General features: G+C 42.9%; 1 protein-coding gene across 1 annotated transcript in view; it reads right to left on the reverse strand.

The window, feature by feature from the left end:
- The window catches only part of TRMT61A (tRNA methyltransferase 61A), a 53,178-nt gene extending 45,314 nt beyond the window's left edge, over positions 1–7,864 (reverse strand). Inside the window, exons 1-2 of the mRNA XM_020971154.2 lie at positions 7,781–7,864; positions 2,302–2,657 (exon numbers count right to left, since the gene is read on the reverse strand). Coding sequence (XP_020826813.1) covers positions 2,302–2,632 — 331 coding nt within the window. The 5' untranslated portion in view covers positions 2,633–2,657; positions 7,781–7,864. The remainder of the gene's footprint in view (positions 1–2,301; positions 2,658–7,780) is intronic.
- Between the last annotated feature and the right edge of the window lie 8,178 nt (positions 7,865–16,042).

The following is a 16,042-nucleotide window of genomic DNA, read 5'->3' on the forward strand; positions in this document are numbered from 1 at the left end:
AGGACGTACTAGATTCAACTAAACACGCATTTATTAAGCATGGCCGGCAAATGGAGAATCACGAAGACATAAATGAAACAGTCCCTGCCCTCAAGGAGCTTCCATTCTATTGCCAAGACAAATTCACTGAGACAGCACCTTCACTCCAATGATTTGTTCAGCTGAGCCCATCAAACCAGGGAGGACTTCAACATCCAGCATCTTGAAAATAGTGACGACTACTCCTACCTTGTGTCCCATCCCCTACACAGGATTATCGTGAAAATCAAATGAGGCGGCAGATGGAAATACACTTTACAAATGATTAAATGTTATGTTCACATACAAGAATATTGAAAAATATCATTATCAGGCCCATAAAGCCCACACCAATCAGAGACTAGGGAAAGGGACAGATGGAAACTCCAACCGGGGTCTGGTGGGCAGCGAGGCCTGGACTGATGCATGGTGCAATGAGACAGCTTCAATCGTAGTCCATTCTCCCAACCACCTCCCAGCACCCGGAAGCGGATCTAAGACCTTTTCAGGAAACAAAAAAGCCCTGGGAGAATGACAGGGTGAGGATAATAGCTTCCTGGTAGTTTGCAGAGAGGAAAACCAAGGTCTACAAAATAGAAGTGACTTGCCCAAGGTCACAGATCATAAATAAGTCAGCCAGTGTCAGAGGCCCAGCTCTCCTGATTCCCAGGCTAGGGAACCTTTAGTTAATCCATTTGCTGTTCTCTTTGTTTACTGAATTGACCTGTAAAAAACATTCACTCACTGGGCAGAAATAGTGGGAACGGTGAGGAAAAAAACAGGAGATGACTGGTTCTAATCAGGCTCCCTGGGGGCAGAGAAATAGGCTCAGGCTTCTGGAATGTCTCCAGGAAGTAGGAAAGTGCTGGGCAGCCCACCCTCCCTGCCAAGCAGGAGTTGGCACTTTTTTACTCATTCATTCATTGGAGTCGTGGAATTTCAGAGTTAGAAGGATCACAGATTATGAGCTGGAAGGAATCTGATGAGATCATCTAGTTCTATTGTCTCAATTTATAGACAAGGAATGGAGTCCCGGAAAAGGAGAAATTACATGCCCCAGGGTCACTCATGCCCTGCCCCAGATGCTGAGGCAGTTATCCTGGGGTAGTGACAAAAGCCTGTACCTGGAGTCAGAGAACCTGGTGTTGCTATTTACTGCCAGTATAACCTTAGATCTCCTGGAGGAGCCTGTATTTTCTCACACCATATCTTAGCCCAGGTTGCTAGGTGGTACAATGGACAGAGTGCTGGACCTGGAGTCGGAAAGACTTGAATCCAAATTTGACCTCAGATGCTTCCTTAAGCACCCTGGGCAAGTCACCTAACCTCTGTCTGCCCCAGTTTCCCCAATAATAGCTGCACCAACCTCACAGGGTGGTTATGAAGATCACATGAGCTAACGCTTGTTTTACTTTTTTTTTTAAAATAATATTAAAAGCTCCTCGAGCCTCTGATCCCCAGCACTTAGAACAGTGCCTGGTACATAGCAGAAGTTTAATAAATGCCTATTGAATATCTGATTCTTCTCTATGTAGAAAGTTGTCCCTCCCCTTCTTTTGTCAGTTAAATTCTTGCACCACTTAGGAGTCAAGAGGACCTGAGTTCAAATCCAGCCTAAAACGCTTAATAGCTATGTGACCCTGGGCAAGTCACTTAACCCTCAACAGCTTCCCAAAAAACCCAAACAAACAAATAAATAAATAGACAAATAAATAAATAAGTGAGCAAATAAATGAATGAATGAATGAATAAATAAATAAATGAGTAAACAAATAAACAAATAAATAAACAAATGAATGAAAATGAAGAAATTCTAAATCCTTATTTAAAGCCCAACTGAAATGCTAGAGTAACCGTCTCTGATCCTCCCTGGTCTGTAATGGGCTTCGTCTTTGGACATCACTGTACTTTTTTTGTACCTTGATAACATACCTAACATGCAATACTGAGTTACATTTCTCTCCCCCTTAATAGACTATAAACTCCATGAAGACAGGTATCCCTCCTTACCTAAACTCTGATCTCTTTCAGAGAAATACACATCTGTTGAACTGAAGTGAAGGTTTCTTCTAGCTGTAAACCTATAATGTCTAGTCTAATGCCTTCATTTAACATGTGGGGAAACCGAGGCCTAAGAATAGAGGATAGGGAAATTTTTTTTTTGACAAAAGATTTCTCTGTAGGATAAGCCCTCCTTCAAATAGCATTCAATTTACAAAATTTCCATTTATAGTCTGCCTTGCTGACAGAAACTGACCTCACCCTTCCCAGTATTAAGCTCACCTGATTCACAGACAATGGAGCCAGGCTTCAGTTCCAGCATCATCGTGATGATGGAGATGTCTGTGGAGTAGAGGATCTGGGTCCGGTGTGGGAGGTTCAGGGTCCAGAGCTCAGGGGTGGGGTGGAGCACATATACCCAGCCCCCCTTGCTGCAGGTCACCCGGGAGCCAAAGGGTTGGCCGATGAGATGAGCTGAGTGGCGGATCACACCATACTTGGTCTGGGTCTGAGCCCCACGCTGGACTTGCACAGGGAACATGGAGCCATGGCCCAAGAAAATAATGGCAGTATCCCCTTCTTTAATGAGCTCTTCATACTCAACGAAACTCATGGTGGAGGCCTCTACCCAAGCCCTTCTGGAAAGAGAGAACAAAGTCATCTAAATATAAAAGTTTGTGCCTGGCAGGACCAGAATCACAAGTCCTCGTTCAGAGCAAAGACACAGTTCTCGACTTCCAGTAGAGGGCTCTATCATAAATACCATAAGGCCTACCAAAACCTCCATTTTCTAGCTCAATGGTCACCTCACCCAACAACAAGAATAATAATACAAAACCTCCCATTAATAGAACCCGTAAGCTTTTTAAAAATTTCTTCTCACGGACTCTGAGAGGCAGGTCATACAAGTATCCATCCCCATTTTGCTGACATGGAGACCAAGACTTTCCCAGCTCCTAAGTGTCGAATCTTCCCTGATTCTGCAGGCCCCTCATCCCCCCATATAGGTAAGGTCCTTCCCTTTCGCATCCCAAAGAACACTTGGCGTGCATCTTTTCAATGCACTTAACATGTATCATTCTGCATTATGATACTCTATGCTGATGTTCACTAGCTTGGGAACTGCAAGACTGAAGAGCCTGAGTCCTGGTCCCTCTCCCCAAACCCACTGATTCCAAGTGCAAGGCCAAGGAAACAATGTAGACAAAGCTGAGTAACTGGGATGGGGAGGCAGAGGCTCAACAAATAGTGATCTGAGACATCATAGCGAACTAGAGTAGTCAGGGTAGACTTCATGATAGAGGTGTGCCAGAGCTGGGCCTCGAAGGACAGGGTTGATTTAGAGAGGTGGAAGGGGAGCAAAAGATCCAGCCAACAATTACAGACTGAAGCGCAGGAGAGAGGTGAGGGCTAGATATGTAGATTTACGAGACATGTTCATAGAGGTGACCCATCCCTATCTCTCTTAATTCCAGTGCCTTCCCTCTGTTGAGTATCTCCAATTTATCCTGTATATAGCTTATTTATACATACTTATTTGCATGTTGTTTCTTCCCATCAGACTCTGAGCACCTCAAGGGACTGTCTTTTGCTTTTCTTTGTATCCCTAATGCTTAGCATAAAACCTGGCACATAGTAGGAACTTAATAGCTGTTTATTGACTGACTATATAATGTAGATATTCAATTCAAACACTTATTAAAAACTAGAATGTACAAAGCACGGTGCTAGGGCCTCAAAGACAAACAGAACTAAAATATTTTCTGTCCTCAAAGATTTTAGATTCTACAGGCAGCCTATAAGGGAATGTGGCATGAATACAGACTAGTAAATACAAAGTTAATTCCAGTAGACCTAACCAGTGCTAAGGACTGGTGGGGAAAAAGGGATCATCAGGAAAGGCTTGATGGAAGCTAGGAATTCCAGGAGTTAAAGCCGCGCTCTGGGGAGATGGCATATTGAGGTTAGGGAATAGTTAATATAGGCCAACACGGTTGGAAATAATAGTTTGTGAAGGGGAATAATACGAAATAAGTTTGGAAACATAAGCTGAAGTCATATGTGGAAGGCCTTTTAAGGCTTTGTCAGGCTGAGGTGTTTGTATTTTATTTGGGCAACAGGCAGCTGTTGAAATTTTTCTATAGTATGAGAGAAATTATTATTAAATAACCAATTATTGGGGAGATCCAGGGTTATTTCCTTTTTAAGGAAATCTCTGTCCTTGCCCAAAAATGTACCCCACCTAGATCATCTTATCTAAGTGTTGCTGCCTCACCCAACTGGAGAACCTTACAAAGAATTTAATCAAAGGTGAATTCTGGCCCATTGTGTCCTACTCTGGCTTAGGTATGGGGTAGATCCTTTGTCTAGATTGCCCAAGGTTGGGGTGGTCTACAAGTAAATGGCATAATCAAAGTCACATCCCCCAGCCTCTCATTAGAATAGTTCTACCTCCTTCAGAAAGACATAGAAAGACTTATACGAACTGATGCAGAGTGAAATGAGCAGAACCAGGAGAACACTGTACACAGTAACAACAACACTGTGCAATGACTGACTTTGATAGACTTGGCTCTTCTCAGCAATGCATGGATCTAAAATATCTCCAAAAGACTCATGATAGAAAATGCTATCCACATCCCGAAAAAGGACCATAGAGTTTGAACGCAGATGGAAGCATACTATTTATTCTCCTTTTCTTTTGTTGTTTAGTTTTATTTTTTCTTTCTTGTGGTTCCTCCTATTAGTTCTAATTCTTCTATACATCTTGACTAATGTGAAAATGCATTTAATATAAATGTGTAAGTAGAGCCTATATCAGATTATATGCTGTCTTGGGGAGGGTGGAGGAGAGGGAGGAGAAAATTTAAAAGTCAAAGTCTTATGTAAGTGAATGTTGAAAACTAAAAATAAATAAATGAACTAACCAGTTTAAAAAAAAAACAACAGGTCTACTTCTCATTATAATATTCATTCTCTTATTACTTGTTAACCAATCAGTTGATGGCCACCCTCAGGAACACCCACTCTTCCAAAGACATATAAGCATTGAGTGCGTTCTGTGAGGGGTCTTTGGCATTTGGGAGTGCCACTGATCCCTTTTATTAATTATCTGCTAGCATGATTAATAAAATTATTAATTACCCAGAAACTATGTCTCTTGAACTTTTTTTTTAACATCACAAGTAATAATAGCATCTGACAGGTACAAGGCACTTTAAAGTTTATAAATCACTTGACAATACATTATCTCATCGGAGCTGAAACAAATAGGGGGGTAGGATTTGATGGCTATGTAATACCTATGTATTAGGAAAATTAATGTGTCAGTTGTGTGGAGGATGGACTGGACAGGAAATAACCTGGAGACAAGGAGACCAGGTAAGAAGCCATTACAATAGTTCAGGGCAAGAGGTGATGAGGGCCTGAACCAGAGGAGTGGTTATGGGAGTGGATAGGAAGGGACCAGTGTAAGAGATGCGGAACCAGAATTCATTTGCACACAAGGTAGGGGAGGGTGGGCTGAGGGGCAGGAAAGATTGAAGGATGACTCCAAGGTTACAAATATGGGTGGCTGGAAGAATGGAGGTACCCTGGGCAGAAAACTCATCAGTTTGGAGACAAGATGGATTTGGGGGGAAAATAGGAATCTTGTTTTAGACAAGCTGTTTAAGATGTGGCTGGGACATCCAGGGAGCATTACTCAGTTGGATTGCAGGGATTAAGGACTAAAGCTCAGGGCAGAGATTAGAGATGAATATATAGATTTAAGAGACAACTTCATTCTCAAGGGATGGGGGAGGGGTAGGAGTTAGGGAGAGAATTTTTAAAAATTTAAAAATGAATGTTAAAATTTTTTTTTTACATGTAATTGGAAAATATTTAATGAAATAATTTTAAAAATATGTATGTATATATATTTTAAAAAGAGGCTTCATAGAGATAACTGAACTCTTGACAGCTAATAAGAATTCCTAGAGAGAGAAGAAAAAAAGGGCTCAGAACCACATGGAGGGATAGCCATGTAATCCAAATGTGGATAGAACACTGAACTTGGAGTCTGGAGACTTGAGTTCAAATCCAGCCTTAGTCACTCACTAGTGGTGAGACCTTGGGTAAGTCACTTAAACCCTGTCTGCCTCAGTTTTCTCTATTGTAAAATGGGGATAATAATAGCATCTGCCTCTCAGGGTTGTTGTGAGGATCAAATGAGATAATATTTGTACAGTACTTATACATTACCTGACACTATTAAGAACATTAGGCACATTACTGCTAAGCACATAGTAGGTGCTTTATAAATGCTTGTTTCTTTCCTTCTTTCCTTAATAGATGGTAAATGGATAATTACCCAGAGAAGGAATATGTATGGAATGGACAGGTAGGAAGATAACCAAAAGAGAACGCTATCAAAAACCAAGAAGAATGTAAGTATACAGAAGGTGCTACAGACAGGTCAAGTTAAAAGAGTACTTAGAAAAGGATGAGATTTGTTTATTGTGTTCAACTGCTCATGTTCCTATGGGGCTAACATTCTAGGTAGGGAGACAAGAACCCTTTTGCCTCAAAGGAAAAGGGAAGAGGGCACCAAATGTCTCATCCTGCATACCCTCACACTCACAAGATAGTCAACTTTTCATTGGGTCCATGCGTACTTTTAAAACGCAGCATATGGAAATAAATCTGTCACAACATGAGTTCTGGTAAATACTGGTGGGAAAACTGAATGAAACCTGGAAAATTAACAGGAACTGGGCCAGGTGAACCAGGAAGGAACTCAGAATCTGGATAGGCAAGGAAAGGGCTCCAGAGAATGAGGGATTGCAGGGACTGAGATATTCAGGCACAAGAGGCTGGGGTCTCTACACACTGGAAATTGAAGGGATTGGCAGATAGAGGGCACAGTGGGAAACAGGGCATTATAGGCAGGGGTAACACACATTGTATGTATGTGTATCTTTGTATACATTATGTTACACACATATATTTAAATGCCCTTTATACACCAACTATGGGCAGGGGTAACACACACTATAGATATATTTATATATGCATTGACCTCCTACTACGTGCCAAATACTAGAGATTCAAACACCAAGAGGACACAAGACCTTACAGCCCCAGCAGCTGTTGGTGCAATCAGAAAGGCCTCATTTAGGAGCTCAGCTTGAAAGGAAATGAAGGCTTCTAAGGGGCAGAACAGAGGGAGGTGGCCTCGCGCATGTGTGCGTGCGTGCGTGTGTGCGTGCGTGCGTGTGTGTGTGTGTGTGTGTGTGTGTGTGTGTGTAGATATGTAGCTAGCTAGACTGATAAAGGCCCTTTATACACCAATATATTTTTAGCATTTTGGGCAGGGGTCGCTTTACACATACATACTCTAGAGTGTATGTATATTTATATTTAAAAGACCTTTATACACCAACATTTTAACCAGCACTTTCAGTGGTAGTAAAAAATTGGAAACAAAGTCGATGCCCATTTGGGGGATGGGCACACAAATTAGGATGCGTGAACTGACCAACTTGGTACGCTGAGGATAGGAGGGGATGGAAGGATTGGGGCCTGTGGGCAAAGGGCATGGGAGAGATTCTGTGACTTTGCGAGCCTCATTTTCACCCATCTGTCAAATGGATAATGATGAAAGTTCCCCCAGCGCACGCGCAGGCTCTGAGGAGTGGAGTCAGCGACGCGCGGAGTTGGGGGGTGGGGGGTCCCTGGGTCCTGCTCCTGCAGCACATCCCCACCCGCCTCGGAGCCTCACCTGGGGCAGCTCGGGGCTCCTGCCCCGCCCTGTCCCGCGGGGTTCGGCGCGGAAGGGCTCCGCACGTGGTCCCGGGCAGGAGCAGCAGCAGGAGCTGCGGTGGCGGCGGCGGCGGCGACTCCGGGAAAGCTCGACTTCCTGGCCCGGCGCTCAGTACTGACGCCGCAGAGCCCCGGCGCGGGTTCCTCCCCCGGCCCCGCCTCCAGCCCCGCCGCGGCCGGGACGCTGGGCCCGGCTCCCGGGCTGCGGCCAAGGCGCCGCATCGGGCGAACAAAGCCCCGCTCCGTCCTGGCGAGGGAGCGCTTCTAAGTGCCATGCACTTAGCACGGTGGTGATGGGTGTCTGCACGCCGTCCTGCTTGCTCTGGGAACGGGGTGGGAATAACTCATAGGACTGAAAGTGCAATCCCCTTATTTCACAGGTGGGGAAACTGAGGCACCGAGCGGTCGGTGACTTGCCCGAGCTCGTGTAGGATGTAAGAGACAAACTCAAGTGCCCTTCAACTCTAGACCTGCAGCTCTTTCCACTTCCAGCAGGGTGCTTTGCCCCTCAATAATTCATCATCATCATGTCATTGTCAATGCCTCTCAAATTTGCACTGCCTGGGAATTGAACTGAAAACTCCCCTGCGGCAGCCAGGAATTCTGCCCGTGACTTTCATGCCTCTTTCTCACCTCTCCACTCTTATCATCTTTCCTTTGGCTCCCTCGGAAGCCACAGACCATAGCTGCAGATGAGGCCATAAAATGGTAAGCTATCCCCTCAGAGCCACTCACCCACTCTGGACCCTATGATATCATTCCCCACCCCCACCCCCAACCCCAACCTGTTCCTCCTTCTGACTTGCCTTTTTCTGATTTCCTTGCAGCCATACTCTAAAGTCTCCCATTTCTAGACTTTCCATCTCTCTCTTCTCATTGGAGTGGGTTATTGTAGCAACTCTGGTCGATTCTCTCTTCGCAGCACCTCATATCCATTCCTGTCTGTCTATTCCAGTACCCATCACAGTAATGACGTCTCACCTGGACTCTTGCAGTCCTCTCCTTACAGTAGTAGGTTTTCCCACCTCCACTATTGAAGTAATTTGAGGGCTTCATTGAAGGGAAAATGAGTGAGCCCCCCCCCCCATCAGTAGGGTAAACAGAGGAGGAATGTGGAGGAGGTTGTGATCTGGAGAGGGGACTTTCATTTTTATCTTTTTTTTTTTAATCATCGGCAGGGAGCACAGTGCCTGAACAGGAAGAGCTTAATAAATGTCTGTTGATTAACTAACTTGCAGAGCAGGGCAGGGAACAATTTTCCCAAGTTTAACCTCTCCACTCACTTATCTCCTTGTTGAACCTGTAAAATCGCTGTAACTTGAACCTGAACCACTGTAAAATAGCCTTCTAAGGGTTCTTCTGCCACTTGTCTCTTCCGTACATGTTCCCTACAAGTTGCCAGGGACTGACCATGCTCACAAACCTTCAGTGGCTCCCTATTGCTTCTAGAATGAAATATGAACTCATCAACTAGGTATTTAAAGCCCTCAGAAGCTAGATCCAACCTACCTTTCCACTCTTATTTCACATTATTCCTCTGTTTAAGGTTGTACTCTCCCTGAAAAAATCCCGCCACGACAACTTCCCTCTTCCACCATCACCCCACCCCTTTCCCAGCAGTAAACTTCTGGAGGGACAGGGAGGTGGATATGCAAAACTTGTTTCCATGACTTATACAGGCCCTGTGCCTTCAGTCACCTTCTTCCTTAATTCTGCCCTTTAGAATTCATTTCCTTTCAAGCCCAGTTCCTAAATGAGGCCCCTCTGATCTCCTCCATCAGCTGCTGGGGCTATAAACTTCTTGAGGGCATACTTTATCCTCTAATCCCTAGTATTTGGCTCATAGTAGGAGACTGATTGATTATATCCCCACCAGTTAACACAATGCCCTGCACTTTAGTGTATGCATTTATATAGGACACTTTCATCCCTGAAACTCCCCAGACCCAATCAAAACTTCCTGAAGGCACTGAGAGGTTAAGGCACTTGCTCTGGGTCACATAGTCTGCCTCTGAAGGATGACTGGAGTCTTCTTGACTGCAGGCCTGGCCCTCAATCTTCTATGGCGTGCAAGTATTCATCCCTCACAGGATAGTCACTTAACAAATGAATTGAATTGGGAAAGGTATGGACGGTATGCATACATCGGACTTTGGGAGGAAAAATGTGAAGGGTTGGGAGAGGAGGAAGAAGGGGGAATAGAAAAGAGAAGTAGAAAGACCAGCCCTGACTCACTGACCAGTTCTGCTTTTCTGGGGCTAAAGGAAGGTGTTTGTCAGCATATGTGAGCCTAATTGTGTGTGATTGGGCTCCCCCATTGTCTTGGGTTGTTCCGGAGCTGTCCCATGTGAATGAGTCCTGTCTCCTCATACAGACTGAGCTCTCCAAGGGCAGGCAGGGTTTACTGCTCTGGGCCATGAAAAAAAACACAGGGAGAAATGACTTGACCAAGGTTGGACCTTTGGCCTCTATTCCCTTTCCCCCATTACCTCAAGGACTTAGAATCATTCAATTAAATCTAGTAAACATTTACTAAATAAATATATAAGAGCCGTATTTGGAGCTGGGGATATAAAGAGGAAAAATAGTATGGTCTATTGTCCTTATAAAACTTATTTACAGTCTAATAGGGAGGTGGCATCTACACAAATAACTATAATTATAATTAGACAAGAAGTACCAAAGGGCCTGGACAAGGTGAGCTCAGAAGAAAGAAACTACAATTTTGGGGGCTAGAGGGACTTGTTCAAGGATGGAGCACTGTAGCCTGTAGCTGGTCATACTTGGTTTTCCAAGCAGACCAATGATGTCACGGCCCTGAGGTCCAGACTTACTCATGTGAATTAGATTTGACTGAGGCAGAGCTGTGTCTGCCTAGCTCTCTCCTCCAGTCTTTGGAGTCTAGTGGTGAGACAAGGGGATGCATTGGGTGACCTTGGCTTTTCTAAATGAAGGTCTTTCCCAGATCTTAATTTGTCTGAGGGAACACCCATTCAATGATTAGTTAAGAATTTGATTAGTTAAGAATTGAATAAAAGATGGCCCAATTTACCATCTCAAAAGATATCAGTCTGGGAGTGGAAAGACCCTTTGAGTGCTATTTACAATCATTCTAAGCCAACAAAACCTAAACAAAGAGCCTAGGAGGCTGGGCCTGGGCCTATTATTGGCCATTCTGTAAAAACTGAGTGATTTGGATTTAAAGTCAAGTAGTTCTTGAGGGCATACTCTGTCACTGGTATTGGGCACATTGTAGGCATTCAATGAGTGCTCTGGATTGATAGATTATATCCCCAATCTAAATACAATGGACTTTTAAAAGCCATTTAAGTCATTGCTGTGAAGAGCTAAATCTATCAAATTTAGTCAACTCACCGAGTGGCTGTTACTGTGTACAAAGTTCTCTTTGCTCATTTCACTCAGCATCAGACCGTACAAGGCTTTCCAGGATGTTGTGAAGTTAGCCTGTTCATCATTTCTCATAGCACAATAGTATTCCATTACATTCATATACTACAACTTGTTCGGCCGTTCCCCAGTTGATGGGCATCCCCTCAATTTCCAATTCTTTGCCACCACAGAAAGCTGCTATACATATTTTTGTACATGTGAGTGTCCCTTTCCCATTTTTATAATCTCTTTGAGATACAGCCCTAGAAGTGCTATTGCTGGGTCAAAGGATATGCACATTTTTATAGCCTTTTGGGCATAGTTCCAAATTGCTCTCCAAAATAGTTGGATCATTTCACAACTCCACAAACTGCATTAGTGTTCCAATTTTCCCACATCTTCTCCAACATTTATCATTTTCCTCTTTTGTCATGTTAGCCAATCTAATTGGTGTGATGTATTTTGATTGCATTTCTCTAATCAATAGTGATTTAGAGCATTTTTTCATATGACTATAGATAGCTTTGATTTCTTCCTCTAAAAACTGCCTGTTCATATCCTTTGACAATTCATCAATTGGGGAATGAATCATATTCTTATAAATTTGACTTAGTTCTCTATATATTTTAGAAATGAGACCCTTATCAGAGATACTGGTTATAAAAATTATTTTTCTGCTTCCCTCCTAATCTTGGTTGCATTGGCTTTGTTTGTAAAAAACTTTTCAATTTAATGTAATCAAAATTATCCATTTTCCATTTCATAATGTTCACCGTCTCTTGCTTGGTCATAGGTTCTTCTGTTCTCCATAAATCTGAGACGTAAACGATTCCTTGCTCTCCCATTTTGCTTATAGTATCAGCCTTTCTATCTAAATCGTGTACCCATTTTGACTTTATTTTGATATGGTGTAAGATTTTGGTCTATGCCTAGTTTCTGCATATTCTTTTCCAGTTTTCCCAGCAGTTTTTGTCAAAGAGTGAGTTCTTATCCCAGAAACTGGGGTCTTTGGGTTTATCAAACAGTAGACTACTATAGTCATTGATTACTGTGTCTTGACTACTTAACCTATTCCGCTGATCTACCACTCTATTTCTTAGACAGTACCAAGTAGTTTTAATGATTGCTGAACTTAGCTTCTTTTTAACGCATGATGCAATTTTCAAAATACGATATAACATGTTTACTTCTTCCTATTCAATTCTGGGCAGAGCTGTCTGTCTGTCCAAGATCTATGTGTTTATGGATCAGTGCAAGGGGTTGCCCATCTAGCTACCTGGACAACAGACTTTTTTTTTCACTTATTTTTTTCCATTAAGTTGTTAGGCTGAATTCTTTTGAATGAACCTGGAATGTAGTTCAGAGGTTTAGCATTGTTGGGGGGGGGGAAGGTTATAGTAATCGGTACATTATAATTTAAAAACAGAAACATCAGATAGAAGTCAATATTTACCATGAAGGCCTAGGTCATTACCAACATTTCACATTGAAGGGAAGATTGTTGCAAGATCGTGGTGGTAGAATGGGGCCATGCTGTCTCTTCATTTCAGCCTGAATGACTTGCCCAAGATCACAGAGGTAGCAAGCTTTGGAGGCAGAAGCTGAAAATACATACTCTGAGTTGAAAGCTATGGTCGTTTTTAAGACTTGGGAACCAAGTTCAGTTGAGATTTGCCTCTTGGGTACACATACATTTATTGTCTTCCAACACTTTGCTCCCTGAGGTTTTTCTTTGACTAGGGATCATTCTACCACCAAGACACAACATTCTACCTCTCAGTTCACAGTATTTTCTTTGGCTATCCCACATGGATGCAATGTTCTTTCTCCTTGGCTCAGATGACTGACCATGTTGGCTTACTCTAAATCTTGCCTAAAATACCAACTTTTATGTGAAGCCTTCCCCAACCTCCCTTAATTACAGTGGCTTCCCTCTGCTAATTAAGTACTCTTTATGCTGAATATGGCTTGTTTGGATATATTTGTTTGCATGTTGTCTGCTCCTTTAAATTATGAGATAAACTATACTTTGAGAGCAGGGACTGTCTTCTGCCTCTTTTTATCATCAGCACTTAGCAGAGTATCTGGCACATAACAGTAATAAATAAATTTTTATTTACTGATTGATACTTTTTGAATATCGGAAGATCACTTAAAGAATCTGAGGTAGATCAAAGTAATCTATAAAATGAGAATAAAAGAGCTTTCTTACATGGTTACTTGGAAGACCAAATAAGATGATGTACATAAAGCCATTTCAAAACAAAAGTATAAGCTATGATTATTACTATTAACAGATTAGTTAACATCTATGTCGAACAAGGTCCTGGTCAAGGACAAAAGGCATAGTGTGTGCTTATTTGGGGGGTGGGGAGAAGTGTCAGGGAGCCCCAGCGGGGAAGACAGAGGAAAGAGTACTCAGAGGCAGCCATAGGAGACAGGAGAAAAAGCCTTTCCAACTCTGGCGAGAGTCGGGCGAGGACTTCGCAGTAATTTAAGAGTGGTTGGAACTTCCAGAAGTTCTCTTGTTCACTCCTCTGGCCCAGATGAATGTTGGCTTCAGTGATTTAAAGCTAACTGAAGCTTTTTCCCTCATAGAGGCCGAGCTGCATCCTTTGTCCTGCCATTTCATCGTCTCATAATTCTTCCTCCTGATTATAGCTAACCACATTCCAAACTGTTAATAATATTAGCTGTACTGATTCTGATGGACAATGAAAACAACTAGGCCTCAAAGGAAATGAGGGTTGGGGCAGTGGAATCCATTCTAAGTGTGGACAAAGTCAGAGATGGGAGAGACAGGATGAAATCATGGAGAGGGATTATAGATTTCAATTGAGTAGATCATAGATATAATCTAGAAATACAATCTAATCTGTAAAATGAGAGTTGAATTAAGGTGCCCCTAAACTCTCTTCTTGCCCAGAGTCAATAATCCTGTTAATGATAGTCAGGCCTTAGCTTCCTTCTTCCTTTGCCCCTAAAATCCTGTTCTTCCACAGATGAGGTCTTCCCAGAATCTCATTTTGAAGAAGGGCAGAGACTAGCCATCCTACATTCTCTAGATGTTATCACCATCCTCCCCATGAGTTCCTTTCAGCCCCCTTTTGTGTTATCTTACTCCATTAGAATATATATGCTCCTTGAGGGCAGAGACTGTCTTTTTCCTTATACTTGTATCTCCAGCACTTAGAGCACCCAGTAAGAGCTTAATAAGCACTTGTAGTGCTCCATTGGCAACATCAAAAGATCCGGAAGAAAGGCCCCATCATGTTGGATGCTGTTCTGTGGAGGAATGATGGGAAAACATGGACAAGCGTTAGACAGAATGAAGAGGGCGAGGATGGGTTGTCATTGGCACTGTGGAGTCATTGTCTACATAGATAATAACAGATTTTAAGTAATGAAAAGTTAAAATCTGCTGAGAGAATATAAGCTCCTTGAGGGCAAGGACTATTTCGTTTTCGTGCCATATGTATAGTGTACATTTAATAAATTCTTGTTGTTAATAACTGTTGACTGATTGCCTTACAGAACTGAGGCCTGAGTAGGTGTTCACACAGAAGGCAGGCCAGTTGCCCACCGGAGAAACTAGTTAGACTTTGCCACTAATGTCTGATACCTAACACCAGGCTGTGACTCAGAGCCACTGCCCATCACGTATAAAAAAATATAGTCCTTTGAGGTTCTTGGACTAAAAGAGGAGGCTGCTGGGATGGGGTTCAGTCCTAGTTCTCAGGCCCTGGCCCCACCTCACAGTTGATGTGTCATAGAACACGTCTTCTGAAGATCCCAAAAAGCTATAAAACCATCTCTACCTGCTTATAGACGCCACGTCCTAAATACCTTCTTTTATAGGGAACAGAAAGGGGTCTGGAACCAAGAAGCGAAGAGGAGTCACCTGTAGATTTGGTGGTCTCAGTATGTGCTTGCTTTTCTGTGCCCTCAGTATCTTGAAATGGCTGTCTGCATACGGGACAGTCTCTATATGTGGTCATCTCTGTACGTGGCATTTCCTAAAAGAAATGGTGTGGGGGCAGTGAGGTGGCACAGTGGATAGAGGACTGGCCCTGAAGTCAGGAGGACCTAAGTTCAAATCTGGCCTCAGATCAAACACTTGAGACTTACTACTTGTGTGACTCTGGGCAAGTCACTTAACCCCAATTGCCTTAAAAAAAAAAAAAAAAAAAGAAATGGTGTGTACAGGTAGGATGCTGAGACCTGGAGTCACAAAACTGGACTTCAAATCCTTCCTCAGACACTTACTAATGGTGTGATCATAGGCAATTGATTTAATCTCTTGGGACCTTAGTTCCCTCATCTATAAAATGGGCACCATGATCCCCACCCTATTTACCTCACATGATTGTCAGGTAGAAAGTGCTTTGCAGATATTAAAGCTTTACATAAATGAAAGCTGCTATGTGGCAAACAATTTGTATGGAGGCTTCTACCCGTGGTAGTCTATTGTGGCAGTCTCTATAGAGGCAGTCTGTAGAACTTGAATTGAGACTATATATGGTCTGTTCCACTTTCTGGATGACCTTTCTGGGCCTTTTGTTGTTGTCGTGTCCAATTCTCTGTGACCCCATTTGGGATTTTTCTTGGCATGGATACTGGAGTGGTTTGTCATTTCCTTCTCCAGCTTATTTCATAGATGAGGAAATTGAGGCAAACAGGGTAAAGTGACTTGCCCAGGGTCACACAGCTAATAAGTGACTGAGTCCAGATTTGAACTCCAGACCTGACACCGTATCCAGTAGCTGCCCCTTAGTTTACTTCAAATTAAAAAGAGAATGATAAACTGGGTCCTTCCATGACCCAGGCTTTC

Source organism: Phascolarctos cinereus, unplaced genomic scaffold (genome assembly GCF_003287225.1).
Source record: "Phascolarctos cinereus isolate Bilbo 61053 unplaced genomic scaffold, phaCin_HiC Scaffold_2;HRSCAF=192, whole genome shotgun sequence".
NCBI lineage: Eukaryota > Metazoa > Chordata > Mammalia > Diprotodontia > Phascolarctidae > Phascolarctos > Phascolarctos cinereus.